Source organism: Somniosus microcephalus, chromosome 3 (assembly GCF_052327205.1).
Source record: "Somniosus microcephalus isolate GS21.2 chromosome 3, FLI_Smic_1.0, whole genome shotgun sequence".
NCBI lineage: Eukaryota > Metazoa > Chordata > Chondrichthyes > Squaliformes > Somniosidae > Somniosus > Somniosus microcephalus.
The window spans coordinates 167,456,711-167,477,438 of NC_140989.1; the positions used below are offsets into that span (position 1 = coordinate 167,456,711).

General features: G+C 48.3%; 1 protein-coding gene across 1 annotated transcript in view; it reads left to right on the forward strand.

Annotated features, from left to right (window-relative positions):
- Positions 1–20,728, forward strand: part of LOC147121532 (iodotyrosine deiodinase 1-like) — a 139,824-nt gene that overhangs the window by 7,884 nt on the left and 111,212 nt on the right. Inside the window, exon 2 of the mRNA XM_085977892.1 lies at positions 5,773–5,921. Within this exon, the coding sequence (XP_085834018.1) occupies positions 5,773–5,921 (149 nt within the window). The remainder of the gene's footprint in view (positions 1–5,772; positions 5,922–20,728) is intronic.

Genomic DNA, 20,728 nt, shown 5'->3' on the forward strand with positions numbered 1-20,728 from the left:
TGTATCCAACAGATAGGTCCCTTTTACCTTCTCTACCTCCATCACCACGAGGGGTCGCCTCCATAAATCATATCGCAATGAACACAGGTAAACAGGCTGCACTGGCTCTAGTCATTGGGGTGAAGCGGTCGGGGCCGCGGGAATGATGGGACCGGTGGTGACTGCTATCTTCCCCTGTGAGATCATAAGAGACCGCATTGTCTCTAAAATTGATTCTATCACAGCGGGATCTATAGCTGCACCGGCTCCTTTTTCTGGGACAGGGGCTGCGGCCTGGACCTGGACTCGTGCTGGGGCAGCGGTCTGGGCTTGGGCTTGGGCTGCGGGAGATTTTCCCTTATTATCCTTCCACGGATTTTTACAGTCCCTGCGCCAATGTCCATCCTTCCCACACCCGTAGCAATTGAGCTTGGCCTGGGGAGGGCGATTCCCCTCCTGATGCCACTCCTCTTTACTTGGGGCTGCGGGTTTTGCCTCATGCACTTTTCCCTTAGAGGGAGGTGCCTCCTGACCCCTGCAATTCTTATACGCAATGGTGAGCTGTCGGAGCACTGTCTCCTCTGTGGTACCGGGACCTTGGGGGTCAAACCAAGATTTGGCTTGGGCCTGTATCTGCGGTAAGCTGTTGGCAACCAGGCAGCGGAGCCAATGAACCTGCTGGACATCATTCATTGTGGCCCATTCAGGCATGCCCGGACAGCTGCGCCGATACACTGGCCACAGCCTTTCTGCGAATACCCGTGGGGGCTCTCCAGTTAGCTGCATAGTCCCTTCCACACGGAGGAACGGGTTGCCGTCGTCCACTCCCATAACCTCCAGGACCTCGTCCCGGAGTTCCTCATACCCTTTCTCTCTTTCTGGTGAGACCTGTCTCTCTTTTGCACAGTAATTTACCGAGTGGTTCGACCCACTCACCCCTTAGGTTCTGTACACTGGACTTTGAGGCAGGAACTACAATGCAGAGAATACTCTGTAGACCAAGTTTAATGAAACGAAGTGAAATTTTATTGCATAAAGGAAAAATTGAATGTAAGCCAATAATGTACATGGGAGGGAAAAACAAATCATAATACAGTACTAACCAATATATCCACAGGCATATTATACTTTACAAGGTTCACCATGAAATAGAGAAACACACGGAACATCGAGGGACAACAACTCATTGTTAATTATCCCCTAAAATGCCCACCCCCTAAACCTAGCTAGATTAGATTATGAGGGGCCAGAAACATGCTCACCAGTCCCAGTTAGAAAACAGAGGTTTTGAAGTCTGCGTTTTGGTCCTCTCTGGCGTCCTGTCTCCACGTGGTCAGCGGAATGCAGCGGGCTGCGACACACTCTTTCCTCCCTCGAGGTAATGGACTCGGACAGGCTGGATGTTAGCAGGCCTGGACGTCGGCGTGGAGAGAGACCAACTGTTTGACCATTTTCATAAAAGTTTCTTCTTGGAGGGTCACCGTCTTTTCGTCTCGTCAAAATGGCCTGGGGTTTGTCAATGATCTCCCGATAGCTACCCCGGGTCTCCAATTATACTTCTCATCGAGGCCCGTATCTCCCGCCATATCAAGGTTAGTCTTTGTTTAAATTTTGGTGGGCTTGTAGCACAGAGGGGTAGTCATTATGTTTAAAGTACTTTCGGGATGGCCGGTAACTGCCATCTCTGGTCTGGAATGACCTTGTGTTGTCTTTAATGGGTCTTGATGTTCCCCTTTGAATTTGAAGCTGTTTCCCTTTGTCTTGGTAAACATTTTGATGGCCTTTATCTACAGGCCGATCTGATTGGATCTGCATCCAATCCATATGTATGGGGTTCTGTCTGGTTTTGCATTCTCCAAAATTGCATTCCAGAACTTACTGTGGGCTGAATCCACAAAAGCTGTCTGTGGACTGCAGGAACTATTTTAAAATGTCCCAAAAAGCTGGTCACGGGGTCTGGTGGCCATTTTGTGTGCCCCTTTTTCTGGGCTTCTTTTAAAACAGTCTTTAAAATTAAGGCCTTTTCTGCCAATAGACCCTTATAGGACAATGTTCAATTTTGTGAATCCTACACCTTCTATTCCTTTCTCCCTCATGTACTCATCTATCTTCTCCTTAAATGCATCTATGCTATTCGCCTCAAGTATTCCATATGATAGCAAGTTCCACATTCTAACCACTCTGCCTAAAGAAGTCCAAGTTTTAAAGGTATTTTTTGTTGCTCTTTGCTGCTTTCAAGAGGTCCTTTATGCCAAGATTGTTCATGGAACTCACTGCATGACTTCTTGAAGTTGACTTTAACACATAGTTCAAGCTTGACAAGGGCAGCTCTCTTCTTACTTCTGAAAGGGGTCTGGCAGCCATTTCAAATTAACTCCTCCACCCTGGAAAGACCATTTCAAAATGTTTACTTTATATTACTAATCAATTTAGTTATTCAATATGTTAACCAGGAACTTGTGTAGTCAGCAACATGCGATTAAACCTAGAAACGTATAATCAATGATAATAAGGTAGATTGAATTATGCTTTTGGCTTGGTAGCATAATATGTTATTTAAAAACTTTTTCTGATGTTTGAGAAAACAACAGAGGCAAAAGACTAGCTGCTTCTTCCCAGTAGGAGGTAAACACGCAGATGCAAAGCATAGCCTTGGCAAAGACAATGGCCTTGAAATTGCGATCTCCTTGAAATGTGTGAAATCCAGAACTAGCAGTCTGTCAAGGTACGTCTCAACAGATCATCCGAACCACATGGAAAGTCAGTATCGTTGGCGCAGAGTTGGGCTATTTGCTTACAGCGTAAGGATATATATAAGACTTAAATAAAACATTTAAAAATCAAAAATTATGCACATACACTTTAAATGAGTTTATGCAAATATTGGCCTGGATTAAGATGTTTCAAATTATTTATCAAAAGATTACATTTTTATTGAGGTTGCTGCAATGAAGGGAGTTATGAATAAAATTGCAATTCAGTACATTTATAATCATTAGTATTCTGTAAATTGTATAATTATTTTTGGATTCCATTGCATAGCATTAGGGGATTCCCTTCATAAATGAGTGCAATGGAATCCTCTCTCATTGGAGGAACCCCGTGATCCCAGGGATGCTTCTGAACTGCCTGCGGCCCTGGGATCCGTGGGCCTTTACGCTGCCGTACGCCTAGAGGCCCGAGACCACAACTTCTCACAGCCTGGGCGCCCAGAGGTAGGCTCGGATTTATTTCACGGGTCGGAGGTATACTCTGGAGGTACGCCTCCAACCGCAATTTCTAGGCCATTGCTTTAACAGAAACTCATGTCTCAGAACAGACATGGATACATGACTAGCAGTTGTTGGAAAGAATAGGGGGAGTTGGCAAAAAAAAAGCCCAACAAAGACCCACAACTTAGACTGAAGTAACATTTGGGTGTATGAACATCACCTGCCCTAGGTCCTACCATTGGTAGCCTTATATTGGCCCCCTCTAATTAGAAGATATGGGGAAGCAACTTGTATGGGTTAATGTTTGTTGATCACCAGGCATCATTTTCTATTATAAGAATGAGCCCACAACTTGCGCTCGGGGTAGGGAAATAGCGTAACGAAGGCACCACAGCCTGTAATAACTACGCAGATGCCAGACTACTCTACCTCGAACACAATCTGGGTGAGTTTTGCCTTTGTTTCTTAGATTGCTGTTTGGTGTGCTGTACCTGACTCGGTTTTGTTCCAAATAAAAGTACTCAGCTCTTACCAAATAGTTTATGTCAGACTTTACTAGCTCTTTCTGTAAGGAGGCGCAACAGACTTCTGTGGTCATTTAAATACAGCAGCCTGTATGTGGAGGTTTCCCCAGATGCCTTGTTGCTGAACTTTAGGTCACGCCGTTTTCGTGGCTTCCGTAGGGGAATTTCAGACCACACTGTTTTCGTGGTCTCTGCAGGGGAACTTTATACTTCTCTGCACCCATCCGTAGATACCTCAGTGTGGAGAGCACTCTATCCACTGGACCGTTGTTCCCAGGCATGGCTAGCACTTACTCCACTGACTTCTGGAGAGCTGGACACCTGCAGATGGAGACGATGAGACGTAACCAGAAGTGGAGCTTGTTACGTCAGTAGTCACTCATCTGACTGAGCTGGTTACATCATTAGTCACTCATGTAGAATTATAGACTGATACAGCACAGAAGGAGGCCATTCAGCCCATTGTGTCTGTGCTGGCTCTCTGGCAATTAGTCTCACCTTCCTGCTCTTTCCCCATAGCCCTGTATTTTTTTTCCCTTCAAGTATTTATCCAATTCTCTTTGGAATGTTACTATTGAATCTGCTTCCACCACCCTTTCAGGTAGTGAACTCCAGATCACAACAACTCGCTGTGTAAAAAATGTACCTTCATGTCGTCTCTGGTTCTTTTGCCAAGCACCTTAAATTTGTGTCCTCTGTTTACCAACCCTTCTGCCATTGGAAACAGTTTCTCCTTATGCACTCTATCAAAACCATTCATAATTTTGAACTCCTCTAATAAAATCTCCCCTGACTTCCTCTGCTCTAAGGAGAACACCACCAGCTTCTTCAGTATCTTCACATAACTGAAGTCCCTCATCCCTGGTACAATTCTAGTAAATCTCTTCTACACCCTCTCCAAGGCAGTGACTTAGCTGCTTACAACAGTGACTGTGCGATTGAGCTGGTTACATCGGTAGTCACTCATATACTGAGCTGGTTACAGTAGTCACTGTGCGATTGAAATGGTTACGTTTAAGTCACTGGGGGAGAAATTCCACTTACAGCTGCCTGTTTTGCGCTTGAAAAATGGGTGTTTAGGAGTTGAAAATTGGGAGAGAGGCACCTTGACTGCTCCACTGACGCACAAGGCCTGCCTGATACCATATTCAGGTGGGTTTCTAAATGGGCAAGCAGCCTGCCAGCCTGAATCAGGCATAAGGCTGCTTTACAATGCAAACAGGGGTCCTACGCTGATTGTAGGATCCTGATGCAAAATCCGGGTATAAATGGGTGAAGCGTGCAACTCCTTGTTCCACAAAAATACTGAAGATTGCTGCCGGCCAGGCTCACCACCCTCCCCCTTGGCTCCACCTCCCCCAGCCCTCAGGACCTACCTGTGGGCCAGCTCAGTGTTGGAGCTGACCAAGATTCATCAGGCCCTGCATTGAGATGCCGGCTTGGTGCCCGGAACTGGCTGCTTCTAATTCAAATGCAGCCTGATGCCGAATTTGGCTCAGAACCTCAGACTGAAGTGGGTCAGCTCCACTGAAACTGCCTGTTTGTGGCATGAGTCAAGTTTCTCCCTCGCTGTGTGATTGAGGAAGTAAATTGCCGAGACCCTAGTAATTATATTTCAGGGCTCTATTGAGTGTGGATGTGTGCTGGAGGACTGGAATGTGGCCAATGTAAAACCCATTTATAAAAAGGGAGACAGAGCTAATCCAAGTAATTACAGGCCAGCTAGCTTAACAGGTTTGGGGTAGATCTCGGCTTTGTGCGATAGTGTAAAATGGGTGATAGTGAGTCAGCAGCCAATATTACATCTCTTCCAATTTTTATTTCCATTGACTTCAATCTGCCGCACTCCGGATCAAACGGTATGTGAGGTCTGCTTAATGGAGTGGCCAATGACTCTGAACCAAGTACCCTCTAGGCCAAAATTTTCTGGATGTTTTGTGCTCTGACAGTTTTTAATTCAGATGATTTTTGTTTGTGTGCCGATCCCATACTAAATGATTAATTCTACATGGTTCTGTTTAACCCACCAACTTTCACAATGATCCTTTCATTTCCAGCTGGGCAGTGTCTTGAAAAAGAGCTTGAAGTGCAGCATATCCTGTATTCATCGAAGCGTTACCCAGAGGATGAAATGATCCGCAGAGCCAACGGGTTTTACCAGCTGATGAATGAGAGGAGGAGTGTCCGCTTCTTCAGTGAGGAAATGGTACCGAGGGAGGTGATTGACAATGTCATCAGGACAGCAGGTAGCAACCAGACCACTTCCGTTTCAGCGCCAACAAAACAAATGGGAAATTCAGCAGAGTTCTGGAGCAGAAAGTTTCAATTTAATAGGAATTCATTGGCTGCCTGGCACTGTTGGATATCCCGAGGATGTAATCAGGTTCTTTCCTTCCTTCCGCCTCCCTTCCTCTCTCTCCATCCTTCCTCTCTCTCCATTCTTCCTTTCTCCATTCTTCCTTCCTTTCCCCTCCTTCCGACCTCCCTTCTTCTGCCCTCATTCCTACTTCTCTCTCTTTCCTCCTTCCTATCACTCTCTCTCCTTCCTCCCTATTACCTACCTCTCTCCTAATTTCCTTACTACCTCTCTCTTCTTTCATACCCCTCTCTCTCTGATTCCTTCCTCTGTCCTTCCTTCTTCTCTCCTTTTTTCCTCAGTCTCCTTCCTTACTTCCTCTCTCCATCCATTCTCTCTCTCTTGCCTACATCTCTCTACTTCCTTCCTACCTTCCTTCCTCCATCCTCCCTACCTGTCCTTCCTTCCTACCTCCCTCTTTTCTACATCTCCTCCCTCTCTCCTTCCTTCTGTCCTCCTTTATACTTCTCTTTCTTTCCTCCTTCCTCCCTCCCTCTCCTTCCTCCCTCTCTCCTTCCTCCTTCCAATCTCTATCTCCTTCCTCCCTACTAACTACCTCTCTCCTTCCTACCTCTTTCTCCTTCTTTAATACCTCTCTCTCTTCTCCCTTAACACCTCTTTCTGATTCATTCATCAGTCCTTCCTAGCTCTTTATCCTACCTCTCCTTCCTACCTCTCCTTCCTCCCTTTCTCCTTCCTTCCTACCTACCCCTTTCTCCTTCCTTACTACTTCTCTCTCTCCTTCCTTCATACCTCTTCTTCCTTCTTCCCTCCTTCCTACCTCTCCCTCTTTCTTTCCTCTCCTGGTTCCCCCCTTCCTACCTCTTTATCCTTTCTTATTAATTCTCTCTCTCTCTCCTTCCCTAACAATATATACTGTTGGACAGAGTATTAATCAAGCAATAAGAGGAGCTTGTAACAATGGTAATGCAATAATCATGGGGGACTTAAATCTTCATATAGACTCGACAAATCAAATTGGCAAAAGTAGTTTGGAGGGCGAGTTCATGAGACAGATTCCTATAACAATGTCATGGAAACAACCAGGGAAGTGGTTATTTTAGAGTTTGTCTTGTGTAATGAAACAGGATTAATTAGTAATCTCATAGTAAGTGATGCTCTGGGGAAGAGTGATCATAATATGATAGAATTTCACATTGATTCGAGAGTGACGTACTGAGGTACGAAACTCAAGTATTAAACTTAAAGCCAATTACATAGGTATGAGGTGAGAGTGGGTAAGGTATATTGAGAAATTAGATGAAACGGTATGATGGTAGATAAGCAATGGCGAACATTTAAGAAAAATTTCATAATTCTCAATGAATATATTGAGAAATAAAATGCCATCCGTGGCTAACTAAAGAAGTTAAGGATAGTATCAGTTTAAAAGAAGAGACTTATAATGTTGCCAGGAAGAGTAGTAAGCCTGAGGATTGGGAGAGTTTTAGAAAACAGCAAAGAATGACCAAAAAATTGATCAAAAGGGAGTAAATAGAATGAGAGTAAACTAGCAAAAAATATAAAATCAGAGTGTAAGAGCTTCTACAAGTATGTAAAAAGGAAGACAGTAGTGCAAGTAAATGTGGGTCCCTTAGAAGCTGAGACAGGAGAAATTATTATAGGGAATAAGGAAATGACAGAGACATTAAACAACTATTTTGTATCTGTCTTCACAGTAGAAGGCACAAAAAATACCAGAAATAGTGGGGAACCAAAGGTCTAATGTGAGTGAGGAACATAAAGTAATTAATATTAGTAAAGAAAAAGTACTTCAGAAACGAATGGGACTAAAAGCCGACAAATCCTCTGGACCTGATGGCCTACATCCTAGAGTTCTAAAAGAGGTGGCTGTAGAGATAATGGATGCATTGGTTATGATCTTCCAAAATTCCCTAGATTCTGGAATGATCCCAGTGGATTGCAAGGTAGCAACTGTAACCCCTCTATTCAAGAAAGGAGGGAGAGAGAAAAACAGGGAACTGTAGGAATCAACGGATTCCTATCTAAATCATTGAGGTCGAGTCAGTTCAGTAAATTAACCGAATTTAATTAAACTGGTGAACAAAACAAAAATATGCAGGAGCAACAGCAAACAGGTCTATACAGTAGCTTGTTCCACGAGGTCTGAACTCAGAACCTCCCACCTCTGACGTCATGACGTCATGACGTTTCCCGCCACTCGGGGCACCATGGGACCAACGTGATGACGTCATCGCGTTGTTTCAGGGTTTTTACAGAAAGCTTGTTTACACTCAGCAAACGGACATAGGTGCTGTAACATTGCTTTAAAGACAGTTATTCATTTGTACAGGAGTTCATTGGTGGTTTTACCACATGCGCCCCCACAGAAGTGTCTTTAATCATCAAAGTCAATCGCAGAGGAGGTCAGACAATCCTGTCGGAGCGACACCGATATTTCCGGAGAGGAATGGATGGTGCAGGAGAGGAGCTGGGCCGCGGGGCCGATGGGCCAGGCATAGCGGCCGCGGGCGGTCGCCCACGACGCAGCTGCTGCGCTGTTTCGACTGGCTGGCCGATGTCCAGGTGTGCAGCCTTGAGGCGGTCCACGGAAATGTAGTCGGGCGTCCCGCCGACGTCTACCAGAAAACTCTTGGCGCCCGCCTTCAGTACCCGGAAGGGGCCCGTGTATGGAGGCATGAGGGGACTACGGTGGGCATCGTGCTGTACAAAAACGAATTTAGCCCTCATGAGTGTTGGCGGAACATGTGACGCAGGCAGTCCATGCTGTGAAGTTGGAATGGGCCGGAAAGCGTGCGCCGCGGCTCGGTGAGCCTCCAGTTGTTCAGTGGCAGACCACGGACGCGTCGGCGATGGGAGAAACTTGCCGGGGACCCTGAGCGGCTGGCCGTAGACCAGTTCGGCGGCCGACGCCTGCAGGTCCTCTTTAGGTGCCGTGCGCAACCCGAGCATTACCCATGGTAACTTATCCATCCACGCGGTCACTTGGAGGGTAGCCCGCAGCGATGCCTTCAGAGAACGATGGAAGTGTTCGCATAACCCATTGGCCTGCGGGTGGTAAGCCGTGGTGCGATGGAGCTTGCCGCCCAATTCTGAAGCCACAGCGTTCCACAAAGCAGAGGAGAACTGCAGCCCGTGGTCCGATGAAATGTCCGACGGCACGCCGAAACGGGCAACCCAGGACGAAAGAAAAGCCCGGGCGATGTCCGCGGAGGTGGTGGACGTCAATGGAATGGCCTCCGGCCATCTGGTGGTACGGTCGACGATCGTCAGCAGATGCGTGAACCCTTGTGACGGTGGTAGTGGGCCCACGAGGTCGATATGAACATGATCGCATTGCCGCTCCGGTACCTCGAAAACGGCAACAGGAGCTTTAACGTGGTGCTGCACCTTCGCTCTCTGGCACACGACACAGGTGTTGGCCCAGTCGCGCACATCTTTTCACATTCCCCTCCAGACAAACTTGGATGCTAACAACTTCTGTGAAGCCCGCACATCCGGGTGGGCGAGGTTGTGCATGATATCGAAGGCTTTCCTGCGCCAGGGTGACGGAACGATCGGGCGTGGGTCTCCCAGGGAGACATCGCAGAGCAAGGATGTGCCGTCTGAGTGGAAAAGTACGTCCACTGGCCGCAGGCCGGACGAATCGGAACGGAAAGCGTGCGTCTCCGGGTCAGCCGCTTGGTCGACCGCCATTAATGAATAGTGGAGACCCATTTGGACGGCCTGGACGGCCGCACGAGAAAGGCAGTCGGCAACCACGTTGTCCTTGCCGGCCACATGACGGATGTCGGTGGTAAACTCGGAGATGAAAGTGAGTTGCCGTTGCTGTCGGGCCGACCACGGCTCAGTCGTCTTGGCCATGGCAAACGTCAGGGACTTGTGATCCACGAAAGCGACGAATTGGCGTCCTTCCAATAAAAAATGAAAGTGGCGGATGGCCAGGAACAACGCCAACAGCTCTCGGTCAAATGTGCTATAGCTACGTTCGTTACTATGTAACTGGCGGCTAAAAAACGCCAGCGGTTGCCATGCCCCGTCGACCCATTGTTCTTGCATGGCGCCGACGGCGTGGTCCGACGCACCTGTCGTGAGCGCGATGGTGGCGCCAGGCAGTGGGTGCGCTAACATCGTCGCATTGGCGAGGGCCTCCTTCGTGTCCCCAAATGCGCAGTCCATGACCGATGACCAGATCACCGGTTCTTTCCCCGGTTTCCCTCGGAGTGCCTCGTAGAGCGGCCGCATGAGCTGGGCGGCCCGGAGGACAAAGCGATGGTAAAAGTTTACCATGCCGAGGAATTCTTGGAGCGCCTTGACGGATTGCGGCCGTGGGAACGCCGCGACGGCTGCCACTTTCGTCCTGAGTGGCAGTGCCCCTTCCGCGGTGATGCGGTGGCCCAGAAAATCGATCTGCCTCAGTCCAAATTGGCACTTGTTTGGGTTAACTATAAGGCCATGCTCCTGGAGACGGCGGAAAAGGACGTGCAGGTGATGTAGGTGTTCTTCCTTTGACGCGCTGGCGATGAGGATGTCATCGAGGTATACGAAAAGGAATTTGAGATCCCGGAGCACCGAATCCATGAGGCGTTGGAATGCCTGCGCCGCATTTTTAAGCCCGAAAGGCATCCGTAAAAATTCAAAAAGGCCAAATGGGGTAATGACTGCCGTTTTCTGGACATCCTGAGGGTGGACGGGCACCTGGTGGTACCCGCGGACGCGGTCGATCTTGGAGAACCACGACGTGCCGGCCAAATGGGCGGGAAAATCTTGAATATATGGTATTGGGTACCGGTCTGGAGTTGTGACCTCGTTGAGGTGCCGATAATCACCACAGGGCCGCCACCCACCGCTGGGCTTTGGCACGATGTGTAGCGGAGACGACCAGGGACTATCAGATTGGCGAACGATGCCCAACCGCTCCATAGTGGCGAATTCCGCCTTCGCGGCCTCGAGTTTACTGGCCTCTAATCGCTGAGCCCAGCGTAAACCGAGGGGGCCGGTCGTCGCGATGTGGTGTTCAACACCGTGTTTGGCGGTCGTCGCAGAGAAAGTGGGTCGAGCGAGCTCCGGAAATTCCTTGAGCAGGCGGGCGAACTCATTGGGCGGCGACTCGGTGCGGGCAACCGCGTGGGTCGTGTCGGAGCCCCGAAAACAGGGGATGGGGGCTCGTGAGGTGGCATGGGTCAGGCGGCGATTACGTACGTCGACCAGTAGGTCACGCGTGCAGAAAAAATCGGCACCGAGGATTGCCAGTGGTATCGTGGCGGTGATAAACTCCCAGTGGAAGAGTTGGCCGCCGAGACACAATCGGATACGCCGCTTCCCATACGTACGGATGGCGCTGCCATTGGCGGCCTGTAGTGGAGGACTGCGCCGCCCAGATCGGACGTCGAGAACCGAAGCGGGGAGGATGCTGCACTGAGCGCCCGTGTCGCATAAGAAACGCCGGCCCGAAATGGAGTCGGTGATGTACAACAATTTTCCGGAACCACCAACTGTCATTGTGGAGGTGAAACCTGTTGTGTATGTAATATGTGTGCTACTTTAAACCTATGGACAGGACTGCACTACTTGTAGGGCGTAGTGATACGCAGTACCACTCCTGGCCATAGGGGTATAAATAGTACTGTGGGTACTGATCTCCCCTCAGTTCCCGCCTGTGGGCATGAAGTAAAGACCTACGTGCAGTCCCTACCTCCAACCAGTAAAGACCTGTTTGAGTTATACGTTTAAGTCTTTGTGTTAATTGTTCAATACAATACACATATTTAACACTGGCGACGAGTCAGGTTCTTACCCTGCGGCAGTTGAAGAGAGGTTTCAAACCTCACCACCCCACTAGAAGTGACAGGCTTAGGACTCTGAAGCCTCCATCAGCGACTGAGCACTGGAGTGCAGCAGCCATCCTGACAGCTTCCAGCGACTGACAGAAGTCTTTCTGCAGTTTCCTTGTTCAACCTAGGTGGTGGGGTAAGCCTTGCAGCGTTGGCTGCAAAGACAGGGCTGGGGAAGTCGGAGCAGATAAGGGCCATCGATCGCGATCGGAGATAAGGCCGGGCCGCCTTCAAGTGCGAGGCGCAGCGCGGGCCAGCGATCGGGACCAAAGATAAGGGCCGCACTCAGACTGAAAGGCGCGGCGGCTGCAGAAGCTCAAGGTGCGAGAGCCGCGGTGCACAGCGCGGGCTATCGATCGCACAGAAGATAAGGGCCGAGAGCCGCTTCGGTCGGGAGCCACTTCGCGATCCAGCGATCGCATCCGCTGATAAGGGCCGCACTCGGGCGATCGCGGCGAAGATAAGGGCCGCACTCGGGGGCTGAAGGGAGACGGCGTCGGGGGACGGGTGAAGACCGCCAAGCGCGGGAAAACCGCCATTTTGTGGGCGGAGGACGACGGCAAGAGCGGGAAGCTGCCATCTTTGATAACAAGTAAAGAAAAGAAAATCTGAGAAATTGCAAATCTACAATGCCTAAACACGGGAATATTAGCACCTTTGATAGTGACCTCGAAGATTGGGCCATATATGTTGAAAGAGTAAAAAATTATTGTAAGGCCAATAAAATTCGTGACCAAGATAAAGCTCTAACATTATTAAATTTAATGGGTGCGAAGACATACGGGCAATTGAAACACCTGTTATCACCAGATGAACCGGCGGATAAGACGTTCGATGAGATTGTTACTGTCCTGAAAGATCATCTAAACCCCACGCCGCTGATGCTAGCGGAACGATTTAAATTTTATGACAGAAGGCAGCTACAGCATGAAAGCAATGCTGAATATTTGCTGGAATTGCGTAAATTAGCGAAATATTGCCAGTTTGGAACGGGACTGACAGATGCACTACGAGACAAATTTGTGTGTGGTTTATTTAAACAGGATACACAAAAGCGACTGCTCGAGGAGAATGAGCTGACGCTTGAGAAGGCGGTCACTATGGCAGCAGCACACGAAGCCGCAGCGAGAGGCACGGCAGTAATGCAGCTACGGTCACCGGAGCTCAGTGCACACAAATTGGGTGTGAGTTCTGGCAAATGTTATCGTTGTGGAAAGACAACGCATGATCAGAACCAGTGTTGGTTTAAAAACCAAGAATGTAGAACTTGTGGTAGGCTTGGACACATAGCTAGAGTATGCAGGTCAGGGAAGAAGACCAGCAACAAGAAGTCACCGCAAGGAAAATACGCAAAAGTACACAAGGTGGCCGAACAGGAGTCCGATTCAGACGCTAGCAGTAATGAACTGGCTGGCTTAAGCAGTATTGAACTGGCTAGCTTAAGGGTACTCAACGTTGGTAAGGGTGCAGACCTCCAGACAATTTGGGTTACTCTGCAGATAGAAGGAGTCCAAGTAAAACTGGAATTGGACACTGGATCGGCATTGACGGTCATAAATAAGAAAGATTATGGAAGGTTATTCCAACATATTCCCCTACAGGATACAGAGCTCATATTGAAAACATACACGGGGCAAAGAGTGTACCCCATCGGGAAAATTGAGGTCACAGTGGTCCACAAGGGCGAAGAAAGTCAAATAATGGACTTATATGTGCTATCTGAAGGAGGTCCTCCACTACTAGGACGGGAGTGGATTAGGAAAATGAATATCGACTGGCATTTCCTACAAACAATAACGAGTGAGAACTCGGTGAACATAATCAACCCAGACTCTGGAACGGATGATGGTAAGACCAACCCGTGTGCAAAAGACAAAGTTTCAGCACAGAATTCCACTGAGATAGAGAATTCTGAGTCTGTCCAGTCTACTGACATGCACATTTCTGAGGGACACCGGGCTCGAACTCAACTCCATTTCAAACTGCAACAGCAATTAGAACAAATGATTCGCCGTTTTGAGCAAGAGATGAATGCGACGAAAGAGTTCTTTGATATAGAGTGGGAACATCTGGAAAGACAACAGAAGCAGCTGCTGGAGCAAATGGAGCAGGAGCACACAAAACGTCTGATGTCAGAGGAGTTAACGGTCAGCCAACTCCTGCATATGCTGAAGGACAGGACTCTGAAATGGGAAAAACTTGAACACGAACTTCAATATTCAAACGAAAGGGGTTCGGAGCTCTCAAAGGTTATTGGAAGAGCTGAGGTGGCAACACAGACTGAGATGACTGCAACAGAGCAGCCCTTGGATGCCAAAAGTACGCTGACTCACGTCAACGTAGAACAACCGACCGCTGAAACAGCTGCTCCGGTAGAGGGATTGAATAGTCCGATCAATCAATCTCCAAAAGAAGTTGAAGTAGTAAAATCTCAAATGAGGTCATTAGTAAACGACTTGCTGAAAGCCCAGAAAAAGCTGGATGAAGAGGTACGCATGAAGAAGTCTCTTCAGGAAAGATGTCTGGACTTGGAACAAAAGCTGGCTAACGCCCAGCTGGGTATGGAGGAAATAGAAGACCCTCTCGCTGGCCTAGATCAGGACGACACCGAATATTACCATGACCTATTGAGTGACACTGAATATTATAGTGACCTGGTCTGCCCAGCTTGTGATGAAAACTCCCAAAGTGCAGAAATCAGGATGAATCACTTAAAGTCTAAGGAACATAGGGAGATGGTGGCGCTACAGCTGGCAGCTGACAGGGGAGCCCAGAGAGTCTCTAAGAAGCAGAAAAGGAAAAGACGAAGCAGAAGATGATAACCATCTGAACCATTATCACCCCTACCAGATCACACACGTGGTCCCTCCGAACGGAGCCAAATCAGTTCAGAAGTTCAAGCTGTTAAATCCATGGAAGGACTATTGAATGAGTCACTCCAGCAACGTGAACCGACTACACCACAGAGACTGAATCTGTGAACTATTTTCCGCAGAGATTGAATCTGTGAACTGTTTTCCGCAGAGACTGAATCTGTGATCTGTTTTGACATGAAGTTATCTATGTATCTATGTTATTCTGTTATGTAAACCTGAAGGTATATATGTTATTACGTTATGTTAAATGGGGAGATGACTGTAAAGCTAAGAAGGGAGGAATGTTGTGTATGTAATATGTGTGCTACTTTAAACCTATGGACAGGACTGCACTACTTGTAGGGCGTAGTGATACGCAGTACCACTCCTGGCCATAGGGGTATAAATAGTACTGTGGGTACTGATCTCCCCTCAGTTCCCGCCTGTGGGCATGAAGTAAAGACCTACGTGCAGTCCCTACCTCCAACCAGTAAAGACCTGTTTGAGTTATACGTTTAAGTCTTTGTGTTAATTGTTCAATACAATACACATACTTAACAAAACCGACCTCGGGGCTTCCCTTCCGGTCGCACAATCGGTGTTGCTGCTTTCTCGGTGCCGGCGGCACGAATTTACACGGGGGTTGGCAGCATCTGGCTTTCTGACCGAAACAGGCGTGGTAGTAGCAAAGGCCGGTCTGTGGAGGTGCCGAGGCGGGGTTCTTGGAGATGGGGCGTGTCGAGGTGGCGCAATACTGTTGCATCACCGCGTAAATGGTGTCGGCTTCGGCCGCGAGCGCCACACCGTCCGTAGCCGTCGACCTGGCCAGGGCTGCTTGTACCTGCTCAGGGAGCTGGCTCAGGAACAGTTCACAAAATATAAAACACTGCGGCTCAAACCCGAGGAGGGTGAGCATGTGGCTCATCAACTCGGAAGGCTTAGCATCGCCTAACCTGGGAAGTGCGAGCAAGCGTCGTGCACGCTCCGCCTTTGTGAGACCGAATACTTGCATGAGGCACACCTTGAGCGTTTCGTACTTGTTCTCCACGGGCGGGGTCTCCAGCAGGCTGATAATGCGGGAAGCCGTCGAGCTGTCCAGTGCGGAGACCACATACAGGTAACAGGTCTGATCCAGCAGTTGGAACTGAGCCTCCGCTTGAACGAACCAGGAGGCTGCCTGTTGTTCCCAAAATTGAGGGAGCTTCAAACTCGCTGCATTTACATCCATCTTGTTCTCGAGCTTGCCTCCGCGAAAATCGTCCGCGAAGCTTCTGGGTCACCAATGTAGGAATCAACGGATTCCTATCTAAATCACTGAGGTCGAGTCAGTTCAGTAAATTAACCGAATTTAATTAAACTGGTGAACAAAACAAAAACATGCAGGAGCAACAGCAAACAGGTCTATACAGTAGCTTGTTCCACGAGGTCTGAACTCAGAACCTCCCACCTCTGACGTCATGACGTCATCACGTTTCCCGCCACTCGGGGCACCACGTGACCAGTGTGATGACGTCATCGCGTTGTTTCAGGGTTTTTACAGAAAGCTTGTTTACACTCAGCAAACGGACATAGGTGCTGTAACATTGCTTTAAAGACAGTTATTCATTTGTACAGGAGTTCATTGGTGGTTTTACCACAGAACTACAGGCCAGTTAGCCTGACATCAGTCGTTGGGAAAATGCTGGAAACCATTATTAAGGAAGTGGTATCAGGGCACTTAGAAAATCATAATGGCCTAGAAATTTGGATCGGGGGCTTCCCGCGGGTGCAAGCCCCCGACCTGCACTTACCTTGCGTGCCGGCCGTTGAGCTGTGGGCCCGCGTGGAATTCCAATCTGGGGACTGCTCCAGCTGCCGGCGCGCAGTGCTTGCGTATCCCAGGGGCGCAGTTAGTTCAATGTGGCCCCTGGGATCACGTGGGCCATGGGGAGCCAATCGGAGCAGGGAATGCTCCATTCATAAGATTGACAGGAAGAGCTGTCTAAAGTTATAAATACTATGGCCCCAAAACATCACTAAATCTTCAAATCAATTTTTTTAAATCACATTTTATAAATAAACTATAAATTACATGAAATAACTATTTTAAACAATAATTTAAATTTTTGAAAAGAATAATTTTATTTTCTAACGGTGCTAAAAATAAACTTACCTTGCTTTAAAGTATTTAAAAATAATAAACCTGCGGGCAAAATGTTTTAATTTTAATTAATTCACCACTTACCTTGTAAAAAGCAGGCCTTACGCCTGCTTTTTATATGTCTAACTTCTGCAGACTTACCTTCCCGGGAAAACCTGTAAAAAGAAACCTAAGTTTGATGCGCACGCGCAGCCTCTCCCGCGCACACGTTCGAACTCTGAACCCCTTTGTTCAGGGGAACGGAAGTGCCGGTTTCCCACGCATGCGCAGTGCATGCAGGAAACCGGCACTTCCATTGGGCTTACGGGTGAGTACCCCATGCGTACTCACCCGTGGAGACCCGAATTTCTGGGCCAATATGATCAGGTAGAGTCAACATGGTTTTTTTTATGAAAGGGAAATTGTGCTTGACAAATTTATTAGAGTTTTTTGAGGCTGTAACTAGCAAGGTAGGTAAATGGGAACCAGTGGATGTAGTATATTTGGATTTTCAAAACACATTCGATAAGGTGCCACAGGAAAGGTTGTTACACAAGATAAGGGCTCATGGGGTTGGGGGTAATATATTAGCGTGGACAGAGGATTGGTTAAAGGACAGAAAAAAAGAGTAGGAATAGAGGGGTCATTTTCTGGTTGGCAGGCTGTTACTCATGGTGTGCCACAAGGATCAGTGCTTGGGCCTCAACTATTTACAATCTATATTAATGACTTGGATACATTACATTTTGTCCTTTTATTTAAGTTTGCTGATGATACAAATCTAGGTGGGAAAGTAAGCTGTGAGGAGGACACAAAGGCTTCAAAATTCAGGGGTTCAATGTCACCCGTTACCGCCATAATCTGGCAAAAAAATGGCGGCCGCCGCTCTTCCGCCAGCTGACGGTGGTTCCCGTGGCGGCCACCATTTTTCAATGGCCGGCAGCACTGGCGATACAAGCAATCACTGAAGGGATTGAAATTAAGCAGATCGTGACGTTAGTGAGTGTGCACCGCTCACTTGACACCCGATCTGCGACAATGGATTTTGCCGCTGCACTTACCGACACGCCTTAACAACAACAGGGTGAGCAGGAAGGAGGCTCCAGCAACCGTATTTAAAGGGATCTTCAACAATCACTTGCACCTGACATGTTCATGCAGTTTGACTGGCTCTGTGCTACTTTCTGCAACTCCACCAGCTTTATTAACTTCTTTCGTGGTTCTAAGGTAACAGGGAGTGTCATTGCAAGTGGAGAACGCCTTCATTCTTATTTAAAGGCTTCTGCTCACAATACTTACTCACAGTCATGGGGGCTCTGCTGGCAGTTGACCTCGCACTCCAGGATCTTCAGCAGAGGGAGCAGAGGCAACGAGGAAGATGGGAAGCTGCATGCAGAGGGAGGAGGATGAGGGCCAGGAGTGCTCTCAACAGGAGGCCTTACAAATTTAGGGTCTTCTGAGAGCACTTCTCCTACCTCCAATTAAGCGAGGAGCAATGTATTAGGAGGCTATGCTTCACCAAGGAGGTGGTCACAGAACTCTGCCACCTCCTGCAACTAGACCTACAGCCTGAGACCAGGACAACCATGGCTCTCCCAGTGGCAGTCACGGTCACCATGGCCCTCAATTTCTTCGATAATGGATCTTTCCAGTCTGCAGCAGGAGAAAGAGGGAGAGAGGAGGTAGGCAGCCATTCATCCTGCAAGCACCTAAGTAGCCTGTCCCTGAAGTTACTGTAGAGAGTGAGGTGTGAGAAGAGGAGAAGGAAGAAGACACCGCGTCACTGCATGTCTCACCCACAGGCTCCAGCTCGGGTACTGGCACTACATGTTCTTCAGAGGTTAGTATAGTAGCGGGATCTGCACAGGGTGAGGCACCGGGGACGAGTGGGCTGCAGCAAGGCCAGGGGGAAAGGGTAGCTCGGGGGCCAGCTCCCCGGAGGGCGAGTTTGCGCGTGGGTGCTGATGCACAGGACTCAGATGTGGGCCTCGATGTGGAGGCCTTTAGAAGAAAGGCGATAAGCATGCACACGGAGATGATAGGTGTAGGTGCAATGGCAAGGGTGCCCAAGAGCCTCTCGGTAATGGTAAGGAGCGTGGAGGAGTCCGCCTCCAACATTGCACAAGGCTCTGTGCACACCATGGAGCCCATCATTTCCAGTCTGCAAAGGATGATAGACTCCCAGAGAGACCATGGCGACCCAGACCTGATGCCGCATGTGATGGGTGATCTGGCAGTTTCCATTGCAGCACAGGCAGGAGCGACGCAACGTCTTAGTGCTGTAATGCAGTCTATGCTTGGTGGCATCCAATCTCAGACTGCTGTCATGCAGTCACAGCTTGCTGCCATGCAAGCTCTGACTGCTGCTATTGTGGCTGGGTCTACCACCGTCAACCGGGGCTTTCACGGCATGTGGTGCTGGATTCACCTCGCCCCTGTGATACTGCTCTAGCGCCCTGTTAGCGCCAGCTGCTGGCATTAACGGGAGGCGCTAAAGGGACAAATTTTTCCCTCTTGGGCTCTAAGAGAATCGAGGGATATAGAGATCGGCGGGAAAGTGGAGTTGAACTCAAAGATCAGCCATGATCTTATTGAATGGTGGAGCAGTCTCGAAGGGCCATATGACCTACTCCTGCCCCTATTTCTTATGTTTTTCTTATGTTCCTTCACATCTCTCTCTCTCTGATTCCTTCCTTCGTCCTTCCTTCCTCTGTCTCCTTCCTTCCTCTCCCCATCTATGCTCTCTCTCCTTCCTCCCCCTCTCTACTTCCTTCCTTCCTCTCTCCTTTCTTCCTTCCTCTCTCCTTTCTTCCTTCCTGCATGCTTCCTATCTATCTTTCCTTCCTCACCATTTCCTTCCCCCTTTTCCTTCCTATCTCGTTTCTTCCTTACTACCTTTCTCTCCGTCATTCATACTGTTAAGTCTGTGGGTTGTATTATAAATAATCACAGACTCCACTGTTAACAAAATAAAACACGTCTTTACTATTCAGAGGCTCGGGCGATTCTGCCCTAGTTAACGTATCACAACCCTTATATACTGGTGTGGTCACTATTGGTATTACAGTATACATGAGCCAACAAATAGTGCCACACCGAAAGTAGTGCTCTTAAAGGCGAACGGTTACATTCTATAGTTCCCTTAAAGGTAAACGGTTACATACACAACACTCCTCCCTTTTTAGCTTATTACTTACAGAATCCCCTTTAAACATACAATCTTCAACTTCATATAACAGTTTACAGATGTACTCTCGATGGAGTCAACGTCATATAACAGTTTACATGTTTAGTCTCTGTGGAGGGTTCCGGATCCTCTCTGGATAACGCCGAAGTGGTGTCGTCATTCCTAGCGGCCCAGTAGGGGTGCCTGGCAAAATCGATTCAGCTGGAACAACAGTGTCAGGTTCATCTGAATCCAATGTTACTAGATCAGCAGTAGGTGTTCTAGGTATTTCAGTTTCAACATTACTCGGGTCAGGTGGTGAAGTCGAGTGCTCATTTGTGGCGGACTCTATGAGCTGGTCAACATGGCGCCTTATTACATTGTCCCCAATGTTCACCGTGTACATCAACGGGCCTAGCCTTTTTTTAATAGTTCCAGGCTGCCATTTTTCTGTACGATAGTCCTGGGCCAAAACTTGTTGCCCCATCTTGAAAGACCTAGTTGCCCTGTCATTGATGTTCTGGAATTGCCGGTTCTCCACGTCCCTTCTGACATTGGGTTTAAGTAGATCCAGCCGGCATCTTAAGCGTCTGTTAAAAAACATCATTGCGGGAGTTTGATTTGTGACCGCATGTGTTGCATTTCGGTATGCCAACAAAAAACTGTCTACCTTATGTTGTAGACTTATGTCTTCATTACTC